Here is a 12,823-nt window from a genome sequence, read left to right as displayed (position 1 = left end):
ACTTGTTTATACTGCCGGGTGATAAGGTGGAATTTGATCGCACAACCTCAAAAGTTCAAAGCAGGCAACTGTTCTTAAATCTCTCTCCTTATTACAGTGACTCTCTCTGCTTCCAGCTGGATGATGGGGTGTACAGATAAAGATCACGCTGCACACTCCGCTCCACCTCTGAGGTTCGTTCTTGGCAATGAGAACGCGAGCACAGTGTGTTCAGTCTTGCATTTTAACTGTTTTGTCAATTGCCGTCATCCAATTCTGTTATGTCTATAAACCGAAAATTAAATTAGGTGTGCAGATGGTTACACAGGTTAAATCTATATCCTCAAGAGCTGCAGCAGTATTTTTTTCCCATCATGGCCATCATTCCCATCTTATTTTTTCTGTTTAATTTATTGAATAAATTTAACTCGGCGGGCAGTAGGAAGTCATCCATGCATTGTCCATGATCCGGGCAGAGGAGAAGATTCAGTCTATTAGTGCAATGATAGGGTCTTTACTGCGGCAAGCTCGCTGATTGAATGGCATCCCTCTCAAGGTCAGGCCGGAGCTACGAAGCTATTTTCTGCTTACCTGTGCAGCGAGGCGGCCACAGAATCTGCACACAAACTGCCTTTACAACAGTGAGCTCAGTAAGCGGAGATGCTCATCACTGTGATATTTCCAGCTGGTAACATTAAGAGAAAACCTCTTTGTCTGCAGAAAAGGACACAAAGGCATGAGTAATGTGATAAGTGCGATCTGGCTACAGCGCGTATAGACATCAGGAATGTTGTTTTTCGATCTGCGCCGAGGATCGAATCATATCCTGCCATTGTGTCCTTGGCAAAGTAAACCAGGGTGTTACATGTGGACCACTTTGCAGCCAACGTGCAGACGGGGTCAGAGGTCAAGCTGGGGGGGAACAGCTGCTTTGTCTGCCTGTGTCTGATGAACGAAAGGCATCTGTTGTTGCTGTCCCGTTTTTCCACGAAAAACATAAACATTTAGCTGCAGGTCCATCATTTACTGAGCCTTTTAAGCTGCTTACGTTGAGGGACCTACTTCAGATTCTTATGAAAAACTATAGAAATGTGTCACTGATCCAACACTGAATATGGGACATAAGGATTAATAATGTCTGGGATAGATGTTTTTTGTTGAATGATCTGTAAACAGGCTCTGTCAGGTCATACTATGAGACTTGACTGAGGGAGCGTTTGTGTGTATACAGCTGAAACCTTCCATGGGTGCTACTTTTTGTTGAATACTCCATTTGTCTCAAAACAAATCAGTGATGGGCATTTCAGCCAACAATGTTATTCAAATATTCGACCGGATAATGTTATTTTATTCTGAATAAGCGTTAGTGATTATTCAAGGGCCTTGCATGTAGGTTGCGTGTTCTTCCCATGTGTGCGTGGGTTTTCTCTGGGTTCTCCAAGATTTGGGAATTAGGCCAATTGGACACTGTGTGTCAGAGTAAATGGTTGTTTGTCTCTATGTGGCCCTGTGATGGACTGACGACTTGCCAAACAACAAACTCCAGCACACAGTGAGTATAAGTCATGTGCATAGGGTGTTAAGCTAGGAAGAGCAACTAAGGAGATGCATTCAAAGTCCCTGGTAAATTTCAACACATCTGTGCAGTTCACATTGTGTTGAGTTTCAAAAAAGCTTTTACAGGATATAAGAAACGCAAATTTGACACATGCTGTCCACTAACCGAATGCTTACTGCAGCTGCTGCGGTCACCTTGAGGTAATAAGTGCATTAATGAGGTATTTATTGGAGTACAAAGAATTGTTTTATCAATGCAATTATTGATAAAACCTTTTTAATTTGTGTAATAATTAAACATTTGTGCCCGGCTTTAAAATGAATCACTTCCTGTGCACAGTGCAGGACATGAGACCTAAACATTGTAAAACTAAAAAGTCATGTGGAGTTCATAAGCTCAGTCACTGTGTTCACACAGAACTGTGTGAACTCTCTTGACTATTATTTAAATGCAACAGACAACATTTGTGAAAATGTAAATGTTGCACACTATAGTTTTTTTTTTTAAGCCCACTTCCTCCTGGCAGTTAATGTTTTGAAGTAATTTTTCCACACTGCCACACTGAATTTAGTCTGGCCTGACCACGGCTGTCATTTGGCATATTTAAAGAAAAAAAGAAATCTCTCTGGTAACACAGATTTGCCATGTTGTCACCGTATCCAGGAGACGGGGTGGCGGCTGCCACATCTGAGAGATCAAAGCACCGTGGAAATCCACCACACAGTGTACAAGACAGTTGTGGAAAAGGAGGAGGAGGTGAGGTCAGAACTGATTCACCTGTGTAGAGGCCAAGCACAGCTGCACTCCGAGCAGCTGGAGCCCCACAGACCACAGATAGGATTAGAGGCTTTAGCTGCAAAGGTCCCTCATCATCTCTCTGCCTCAACCCTGTATGGCAACAACCCCCGCAAACACAAATGCCACTTTATGATCACTTAATAACACACCCACCCTCGCTTCCACGCACACACAAACACACACTCAGTAAATCAGCTCCTGTGCTTTTATAGCCACCATTGTCTCTGCAGATAAATAGGACAACTCAGCAGTCTGGGATTCCCAGCCCATGAATCTAGTGTGGAGGCATTTTCTCTGCTCAGTGCCCCCTCCCTCTGTCCCTCATAGATAGGTATCACTCCACAACCTGCCATTGTGAAGCTGCTCCATGTTTTCTCTATCCGAGCTCAGCCCCTCATGCCTGCCAGGTAAACCCGTCTGCCTCTTTGCTGCTGCAACAGGGGAGTTTGGCTTTGACTGACTGAAACAACATCACCTTGTTTATCCTGTAAATAATTCACCCCCTCCTAGGCTACAGAAACAAAATCAAGGTTGTGTGTTTAACAAGGGAGGCGAGAAATGAAGAAGAGGCCCCTCCCTTTAAAAAAAAATAAAAAATAAAATAAAAATACGAAAAACGGAAAAAAAACAGGTGTTTCTTTTTTAGATAAACTTGCCGCCTGGAGACAGCGACACGTCCCTGATTCTTATGCAGCGCGAAGATGCTGCAGCGATATGTGCGAGGAGGTGCGTCTGTGTGTTTGGTGTGGAGGTGTGTTTTTATTTTGTGTGCTCACTGAACTTGCCCTTTGATAGCTCTCTGAAGAGGGAGCAGAGATACTGTCGGGGACATTCTTGTCGTGTTTAACATCAGAACCTATGGAGTGTGTCAGCGCTTCATCGGATTTTGATGCTTATCATCAGGGGCTGTTCCTGGAAGCTGTCACCGCCCTCTGGACTGTCTGTGACACACACGCATGTACGTGGACACATGAGCTACTTCTGTTTGTTTTGTGTGTCTAGTGTCACTCCCCCTGGGTAGTGCATTAGTCACTAGCAAAGATGGACTGCTTTGTCTTTTTCGTTCTCACTTGTAGCATCATCTGTGTTCTCCTTTTTATTTAATTAAATTTTTTTTGCAAGCCAGGTTTCAGACATGGTTAATACCGCACACTATAGACTTCCAGAAGTATTTGGACTGTGACACATTTGCTGTGATATTGTAGCGTCTTCTCACGTCACATGTTCACGTGTATGAAATAAATAAAACAGTCCACATGTTTATGTACTTTTGCAATTTTCTCACTTTTAAAAATAGAAAATACAACATTTGATAAGCGGAAATATCATGAATAGATAAAAGCAGCACAGTTGTGTGGTTGTTGCATTGGTTCCTCACAACATGGAGGTTCTTGATTCCTTCATCATTGGATATATGCTTATTTAACACAATATTATAGGTTTCTCCTTTAATAAATCAGAAAATACACATCGTTAGTAAGAGCTAAGGTGTGTGTGGTTTTATGAAATCATCATCCATGCATGTAGGTTGTTGCATTTGGCAATATGGTGGTTAGTATCGGTGCTTCACAGTGAGAAGGTGCTTTGAATCCCAGGTTGTCAAAAGCCTTTTGTTTGGAGTTTGCAAGTTCTCCCAGTAGGTTCTTCCCAGGTATTAATTTTATTTGGCCTTAGTTGTTTGTCTTTGATTTCCCCCTGCCACTTACCCATTGCCATCTGGGATTGACTCCAGCTACCCTTGTGGCCCTAAAAAGATAAGTGCTATAGATGAGGACAGGAATGTGTGATAGTAAAACAGATATTTTGGGGGGCACACAGTGGAGCATGTTATTAGCACTGTTGCTGGGTTTTTCTCCAATTATACAGTTTCCTCCCACATGTCCAAAAACATGCAGAGGTTAATTTGACTCCTGTACGTACGCGTGAATGGTTGTTCGTCTCTATATGTTGACCTGACCTGTCCAGAGTTTACCCCTCCTTTCACCCTATGTCACCTGAGATTGGCCCCTCATGTGAAGGATAAAGCGGTAGACAATAGAGTACACCTATCCATCCTCTATCTTAAATTGACTGGAAAGGTAGGGGTTTATGAAATTCCCCAAAACAATCATGTTGCCTGCACTTAAACCTAACATGTTAAGGTGTAGGCTCATGGAATATTACAGTAAATTTGGTATGACAGAAGTAGCAGAATACTTCTAAATAAATTGCAATGGCTTCATTTGCACATGAACATGACCTCTTGTTAAATTCACATCACTCCTTTTTGGTTTGAAAATGCATAAATTCTGCCCGGGACACACCTGTCCATGTTATCCTGCCATTTTAGGGCCCACAAAACAAATTCTGACAAGTTTAAAAACACTGCTGGCTTAATTTTGTTTGAAAGCTCACTTCTGGATTGGCCCTTATTGACCACAACTCTGCTGCTTTCAGCTGTGAACATGGATTACTTGTTCTGATACGTTAGATGCAGACCTTTTTTTTTTCTTTTTTTATTTGAAGAAGCCGTTTCCCTTGAATAAAATGTAGTCGTGTGGATGTAGCCTAATTGTGAAGTCTACCCAGGTGGAAACAAGATGAGACACTGAATAAATACTTTGAGGAGAACCTAAAGCTACATGACAACTTTGAAACAGCCATTATTAAAGGTAGTGAAACATAAGCTTTGCCACCTTGCTGGTGTGTCAGCAAGGGCCAAGGGAAGGGCCAGACACACTGATCAGAAATCGAAGAGGATCTGGATATTTGATGCTGATAGTGGGCCAGATTCCCATTGGGTGACATGCATGCCTCCCCTTTGAGTGTTGATTGCAGAAAGGAGAATGTGGTTGACTGATCTGAAAGGAAATTACTGGAGAGAGAGCTTATCCTTGCCTTTGACTGATAATCAGCTCATTATCATGTTGATCATTTACAGCTCTCCCTCTCGCCTTCTCTATTCTTTCAGCTGTGTCACTGAAGCAGAGCACAGAGACTTTTAATGGCTTGGCAGAGAGCCTGCTGTGGTGAGGCAGAGTTAAAACAACCATGCTAGCTCTGGCTAGTCTCCACTTTAACACAGCACAGGTCCCCACCCCACTTATCAACCCTCCCAGGGAAGAGAAAAAATTGAAGAGAAACAATGGCAGTGACAACAACATATGCAACCCTGACATGGGCCCTGTCCTAGCACCCCAACACGGCTAACTGTGCACGAAATTGAACTGATTGAACAGCTATTGACCAGACGGCTGCAGCCCCGGAGAGGACAGGGAGGTGGGTGAATCGTGGAGGGTGGTGGTGATGCTAGAGTGTTACCTGATTGAGTGAAAAATCCTCAGCCGGTTGCTTTGATGCCTGACACTTTACAGGAAAGAGTGATTTAATGGAAGCTGCCAGACCTCATCAATGTCAGCACTTGTGGCTTAGGCCCTCCGCTCCACCGTGTTTTATATAAAAGCTCTCGCCATGACAGGTCCTGATGGACCTGATGTTTGATGTTTGCTAGTTGTTTTAACTGCACAGTAAAAAAACACACACAAAAACACTGATCTCAGCCTCCACCTTTGGTTGTTCAAAGGGCTGCAGAGTGAGAGGAGGACACTCCTGCATTCAGCACCCTCGGCTTTTTAAGGCCTCTATAAATAACCCTATTGAAACTTTGCTGGGGCTGATAAGCCTATAATTAATGTGACCATCATTAAGGGTGGACATGTTCTTTTCAAAAGAACCCCGAGGAGAGAACAAACTTCTCCTCTGCCCTTGTTTTAAAGGATGAACTTAGCTGTGTGAGGTGACGACCAACCGGCGATGTGCAGTGGAACGCCACTTTGTTGTCATGCTGCTCTCAGCGTCATCTGTCAACTCCCCGCAAAGGCCCACTGTGAGGCGTCTTCAGTAGGTCTGAATTGCATTGGAATTGCATCATTAATAGAGCTGAAATGGTTCCCAGCAACTGCGGGAGGGTGCGTTGACCCCGCAGGGAGACTAGACACTAGACAATGTTTTTACAGTGGGAATATTTAACTAGAGCTCCCATTACCACTTCATCAGTATACAGAGCAGTAAGTGAGTGAGGGGACAGAAAGGAGGAGAGCAAAACAAAAAACCGGGAAGAGGAGGAAATCTGTTAGCCTATAGTGCAAATGACAGTCTGAGCACTCAAGTCCCAAACATTTAGCCGCCTCATCTCATCTGGGCTGTGTAATTGCTCTCCTGGAAGCTGCTGCGTAAAGCGGCTGCTTCTATAGTGAAGAGCAGCAGCTGCTGGATGTTGAGGACCAGGCGCAGGTCAGATCTAACAAGTGGGTCTCCTTGCTACTATGAGATGTCATAATTAATAGCTATCTGGGGGCCAGTGGACATGTGGCTTGGTAGAAAAGCTACTTCTTCTTTTTTAAATGCTTATTTTTGCCCCTGTGAAATATGTTTCGGGGGGATTTGCAATCACTTTATCGAATGTAATGTTGGGAAATACCTTGTTTCTTCTGTCAGGGTGCTGCCAGGGTACTCTAAATCTAATTTAAGTCTTTTTTAATACTACTTCAGAATTCCATTTAATGCCAACTGCACTGCTGTAACAGTTTAAAGGATGGGGATGTGGAGATATATTCAAATGTGTCTCAATCTGTCCATCTTCCAACCTTACATAGTAACAAATTGGCAGAGACTCTTTCAGTAACTACCATCTGTTTCATCTGTTTTGTTTCATTTTAAGTCAAGGTATTTTAAATATAAACTGCTGTGCCCATGCATGGCAAACAATGCCATGGGCACACGTAGGAGGAAGGGGCAGGCGTTGTGTCTGCCTCGGCTTTTATAGCTGGTCATTTTCCACTTCCACTTAACAAAAGTTAACTATCTATTTTATGGGGGGCATTAAAAGCCCCTGTCATGTGAATTTCAAGGGCAATTTCAGATATTTCGAGGGTTTTTTGTCCAGAGTCCCTGCCAATTTCTGACCCTGGTGTGTTTTTGTTTTTTGGTTAATGAAAGCCAATCAGAAAGTGATGCTAGACTCCATTTAACATAATGTGTACTTATCATCACTTTGCCTCTAGCAGGAATGCCTGTGCAGCAGCTTCCCCCCTGTTTTCCAGGCATGTTTTCCTCACTTGTTTGTATTAGGTTTTCCCCTCAGTATCTAAATGTACCCGGAGATATGTCGTTGTTGTGCATCATGGGAGCTTAGTAATCTATGGGGACCGCCGTTCTCCCAAGTTAAGTAAATATACACAAGCTTCTACGCGAGATACAAGCTCACAGCACCTTCAGAAAACTGTTTCCTCGGCTTCCCACTTTTTTCTCAGCTTCCTCTCCCCATCTCTCTCTCTCTCTCTAACATGTCACCTGGGGGCAAATTTCACTCTGTCTCATCTGCTGCTTAATTTCACTGGAGCGGCCCTCCGTAATGAAGCGCCTTGATGTACATTTGCCAATTTCTGCCTCTGCCACTGCGGTATAATTGGGATGTGACTAAGCATGAATACTCAGCACAGGGTTGGTTGACCTCTCTGCGACCCCACGAATCGCGCTTTTGTCATAATGGAGGTATTATCTCACATAATCTGGGAATGGAGAGGGATTGTCTGCAGGGTGCCAGGGATGGAAATGAATTGATATAACTCCTCGCGTCTGTGCACCACAGACGAGAAGAATATTTTGCAAGATACGTTTTTTTTACATGCAAGTAATGAAGACATTTTCTTTTTATCTATTGCCTCTTGTGTTTGTTGGAGTAGGAGAGTAGCTTCTGGCAAAAGCAGAGGTGGTTTTCCTTTGAGGGGTGGGAGTTTTGATGCTGTGGCACTAGAGAAGATTTCTGTGCACATGTCAGGCTTCTTTTTTTTTTGCCAATGTGGGTGCACTGTTTACTCTCATGCACATGTTTGTGTGTATGTGTCTGTTAATGACCCTGTAAAATGACAAGCTGAGCTGGCAGTGAGAGTACAGCCGACGGTCACAGGAGGGGGAGTGCTGGAGAGTTCAGATGGTGGTAGTGGGGGGGAGCAGTGGTGTGATTCACCATGCTGTCATCTGTGGGGACAGGGGCCCCTGAGTGGCCCTCTCTATTCCCACCTGAGAGGCCTGCAAATGGAAGGTCCGCACTATCATTATTTACAGCCTGCAGCTCCTAACCTTGGATTCGGAGCTCATCACCGCGAAGGGAAAATCAGATTGTACTTGACATGTACCCGAGCCAGTGACCTTGATAAGTGTTAGGTGCCTGCAGCAAGAGGTTAGGGAAGAAGAGCTCTCTCTTCTGTCAGCTTTCACTGTGGATTTGTGCGTGTGCACGTGCGTATGTGTTTTTCAGTCAGGTGTGGAAGTGGGGGGGTTGGCTGAATGACTGAACCGTGACTCAAGATGACACGTTGTGAGCTTGCTCACGGACCCAGATACAAGGGGCATATGACACTTGTGCTGGAAGGATTTACCGACTGATAATGTTGATAATTAGTTTCTCTATCAAGTAGGACAGGGCAATATATTGATGTTAGGTCAATATTGTGACATGGCAGAAGATATTTTCATAGATTTTATACATCGTCCTATTGTGACATGGCATCCATGATGTCCTCTCCTGGTTTTAAAGACTTTTGCAGTCTTTGCTGAGTGGCATTTATTCAATTATTATGATGTTAATTAAATTGGAATTCTGATTATTTGTGTTACCACATTTAAAGGTACTTTTATTGTTACAGAAAATAAAATAAATTCACCAGATAACATCTAAAATTGAAGGCGCAGATCTTAAATGGCTAGAAGTTTTACAGTAATTGCATTATAGATGACAGTATTTACACTACATTGTCATTGTCATTTGCAGACACATGAGGATTGGCAGTTACCTCTTAATTTAAATTGAATACTTTTGGGTAGTTGATCACAGCATGTTTTGAAGCTATTACGAGATGTGCAATTTTAATCAAAAAGCCTCAGACGCATGAATATTTAAAAATAATATATTTTTTTAATTATTATTTCTTTTGTTGTTGTTATTTTACCAGGTAAAAGCCACAAAACCTCCTCCAGATCAGCTGTATTCGTAAATTGGCAGCCTTGGTCTAAAAAGTGCTCCTGAGCCGAGTGTGAATTAATTAATCTGTTCCTGGATAATTTAATTTTTTTCCCCCATCAACACTAGTTACCTAGAGACCAGAGTGGGAAAAAATATCAGAGAGCATCTCAGGACGGGTGATGAAAATGCATTTTTTTTTTCTTCCCCTACTGAGATGCTATTTGGTCGTGTGAAATGATTAATTTCACACATATACAGGTCATCCCTGAAAGCAGCAACATCTCATTCACAAGAGGCCCCCGTCAGCAACAAAACAGGAGGCTGCAATAAAATGAGCAAACAACAGCAGGTACTGTGCGTCAATAAATCTTTGGAGGTTAAACATGAGCACTGTAGAATTTGAGCAGCAGCCCTCCCCTCCCCATCTCTCTCTCTCTCTTTCACTCTCATCAGGTAAAAGTCACTGAGTACATCACGACTGTTGAGACCAAAAAAAAAAAAAAGGGCTGACAAGCAGTATGGGGAGTGTCCTGCGGTAGCAGGTACACACTCTCTCCGTCTCACAAACACACACACACACACACACAGAATGAGAGAGTGTCTGTGTTTGCATAAGTAGGATGGAGCCTTGAATTATTGGGTTTGTGTAAATAAGGAGATGAGACTGTTTTTAGCACACAGTGAGGAAGGAGTGCTTGGATGAAAATAGTGCCTCTTTGTAGAGCGGAATTGGTCTCGGGTTGTTTACGACAGCTCGCAGCCCTCGTATATCACAAGCAGTATGTTTGCTGTGAAGCTACAGTTTGTGTACCATCTGCCGTGGCTGAACTTGACCCTTTAAACAGACTTATATTTTGTCAACTGAGCTCACTGTTTCTACTGTTTTTTTTTGTTTTGGTTTTGCCTCTCTTTTAGTGGATGATCCAGAAACCCCACAAGGTCGCCACCTTCTTCGGGTGCATCGGTACAGACCGCTTTGGGGAGATCCTGAAGAAGAAGGCTGAAGAGGCCCATGTCGACGCCCATTACTATGAGCAAAGCGAGGAGCCGACTGGTACCTGTGCAGCATGTATCACTGGTGACAATAGGTTAGCCACCTTTTATCCACCCTTGACCAAGATATAACCCTTTGAAAGAGTCACTTTGGTTCATTTGTACATCCTCAGGCAGGCAGTGAAACTCCTCAGGGCTGGAAGTCATAACAGGGAATCATTGCTGCACAGCTCACACATCAAAAAGAAAAAGCACAGCTCGAGTGTGTTTTTCCAGGCCCCCACTCAGTCTCTGCCGCCCCAGTGGGTTGTCATCCATCTATAGGTTGACAGTAGCAATGTGTTAGAGATGGCTGGGCTATCCCAGCTCTTACTTGTCAGCCTCTTCAGCTGTAAAAGGGGCTTTAGTGTCTCTGACGACTCTCACGCTTGCGTCATCATCAAGGCGTCAGCCAAGAGACAGCAGAGGTCAAAGCCTACACACACACACGCACACAAATATCACTAACAGTGAGGGCTCCAGTTCATGATAGACCAGGTGTGGATCAATAACCCTCCTTCTCTAAACACTCCCCCTCCTCTGCAGCCCTTCATCCGTTGCTGCTGCAGTTGTCAGTCAGTCAACGGCTGGACCCTGACCGCCCCGGGAGCTGGCCCCACTCAATGGTCTTAGTGGGCTTGTTTGATATGGGCTCTGACACCTGAAAAGGTCAGGTGCCGTGCTCAGGGAGACGAGCTCTGTAATATTTCTTACAGGTGTTTAACAGACAGCTCAGGAGGCCAGTGGAAAGGTCGCCACCGGGGCCAGATTGGAAGGGTGATGGCTTTGAAGCATTGGGAGTCAGTATGTCACAGCTCCCGGGCTTTAATTAGTGCACAGATTTAAAGAAAACAAAAACAGCAAAAAAAACCTTCCTTCTCCGCTTATCTTTTTATCTCACTTTTGTTTCTATACTAGATAATAAATGTTGAATACCTAGGCTAGTTGTGTGATAGTTAAAAAAATGTCACATAATTATATATATTTTTTTAATCCATTGTTTCCTGGCTCAAAAAAATCACACATTCCCCCATATCGTTCATCGCTACTTAACAAAATACCAAAATAAATAACTTCTTATTAAAATTAAATCACACATAAATTACAGTAAACAATATATAACGAATAAGTAAGTGTAAGTGTGAACACACACACACACACACACACAGGTTTCTTCAGCTACTCTTTCTCTTCATTTGGAGAAAGCGTTATCTCTCACCTTAATCACAACCAGTTAATGCTTAACTCTGATCTTAACCTAACCATAATTCAAATCTTAGCCCTGAACGTAACTAGTTCCTCAGAAATGAGGTTCTGCCTCATGAGGACCAGGTTTTGTCTCCCTGAGCACTACTGGTCCTGACAAGTACAGTACATCCATACATACACAATACATACACAGCATTTCTAAAAACTCATTACACAATAAATATTATTTTACTAAAATCCTATCAATTCTGACTAATTCAATATGATTTAGTCATAAACTGTTCTAACATTAAACTACATTCAAGATTAAAGGATCAGTGTGTATCAAACACACTTTTTGTTCTATAACTTCATAAATTTCCCCCAATTGAGTCTGTACGGTAACAGTAGAGCTTCCATACATGGACCATGGACAAAGTCTCTTTTACTGTAGTTTCAGCAAGTAAGTTTTTATTTATTATTTGACTGATAATAGTGAAGTATAAAACTTATATAAGTCGTACAACTGACATTTTATTCAGTGTAACCAGTTTTATAGAGGAACAAATATAAACGAGTAATTATTGCAGACAGATTACAGACTGATAAATATTTTTACTCTAAAGCGTATGCTGTATGTAAACATGTACTTAGTCCAGCAAGTGAAGCAAATTAAGAAGTGTTTGAAACTGTATTCTCTTGAATGACCATCAGGGGGAGACTCCAATGGAGTCTGTGTAAGTTGAGGAGTAAATAAAAAAGCCTTATTATGACTTAATTTATCACCTCAGTAAACATTTATGGACTTTATGGTCTCAATCACTAGTACAGCTAGTACTTTCATTACCCTAATAACAACAAAAATAACACACCGCCATCCAAAATACTAAACCCGCAAGCCAGAGGACAAGTTTTTGTTTGACAGATCAGTCAATCTTAAGAAATGTTTGGCACCTAATATAATAGTAATAACCAATGATACACAAAACTGCTTAACTTTTATTGAGCATTTATTTATTGTGTAGTAGTCTGTCTCTCTTACATACAATTCCCGACATAATGTATACAATTTAGGACACATAGCAGCATTTTTTTTTTCAAGGTCATGAGAGCAAAAATGTTACATAAATAAGTTAAAATTGGTCAATGAATTGGTAATTTAATGAAAATCTGCCCAATTAATCAAACCAACTGTTTAATTGGTCGCTCTCCAATCGAAACTAATAGAAGGCGGTTGACAAAGCAAGGGTTGACATCAAGGTTGA

General features: G+C 42.4%; 1 protein-coding gene across 2 annotated transcripts in view; it reads left to right on the top strand.

Moving 5' to 3' along the window:
* Positions 1-12,823, top strand: part of LOC122759062 (adenosine kinase-like) — a 122,667-nt gene that overhangs the window by 38,683 nt on the left and 71,161 nt on the right. For both annotated transcript variants that reach the window (XM_044013558.1, XM_044013559.1), the window contains exon 5: positions 10,254-10,426. In XM_044013558.1, coding sequence (XP_043869493.1) covers positions 10,254-10,426 — 173 coding nt within the window. The remainder of the gene's footprint in view (positions 1-10,253; positions 10,427-12,823) is intronic.

Source organism: Solea senegalensis, linkage group LG18 (genome assembly GCF_019176455.1).
Source record: "Solea senegalensis isolate Sse05_10M linkage group LG18, IFAPA_SoseM_1, whole genome shotgun sequence".
Taxonomy (NCBI): domain Eukaryota; kingdom Metazoa; phylum Chordata; class Actinopteri; order Pleuronectiformes; family Soleidae; genus Solea; species Solea senegalensis.
The sequence above is the reverse complement of the archived record's forward strand: the minus strand, read 5'-3'. Positions and strand labels throughout refer to the sequence as shown.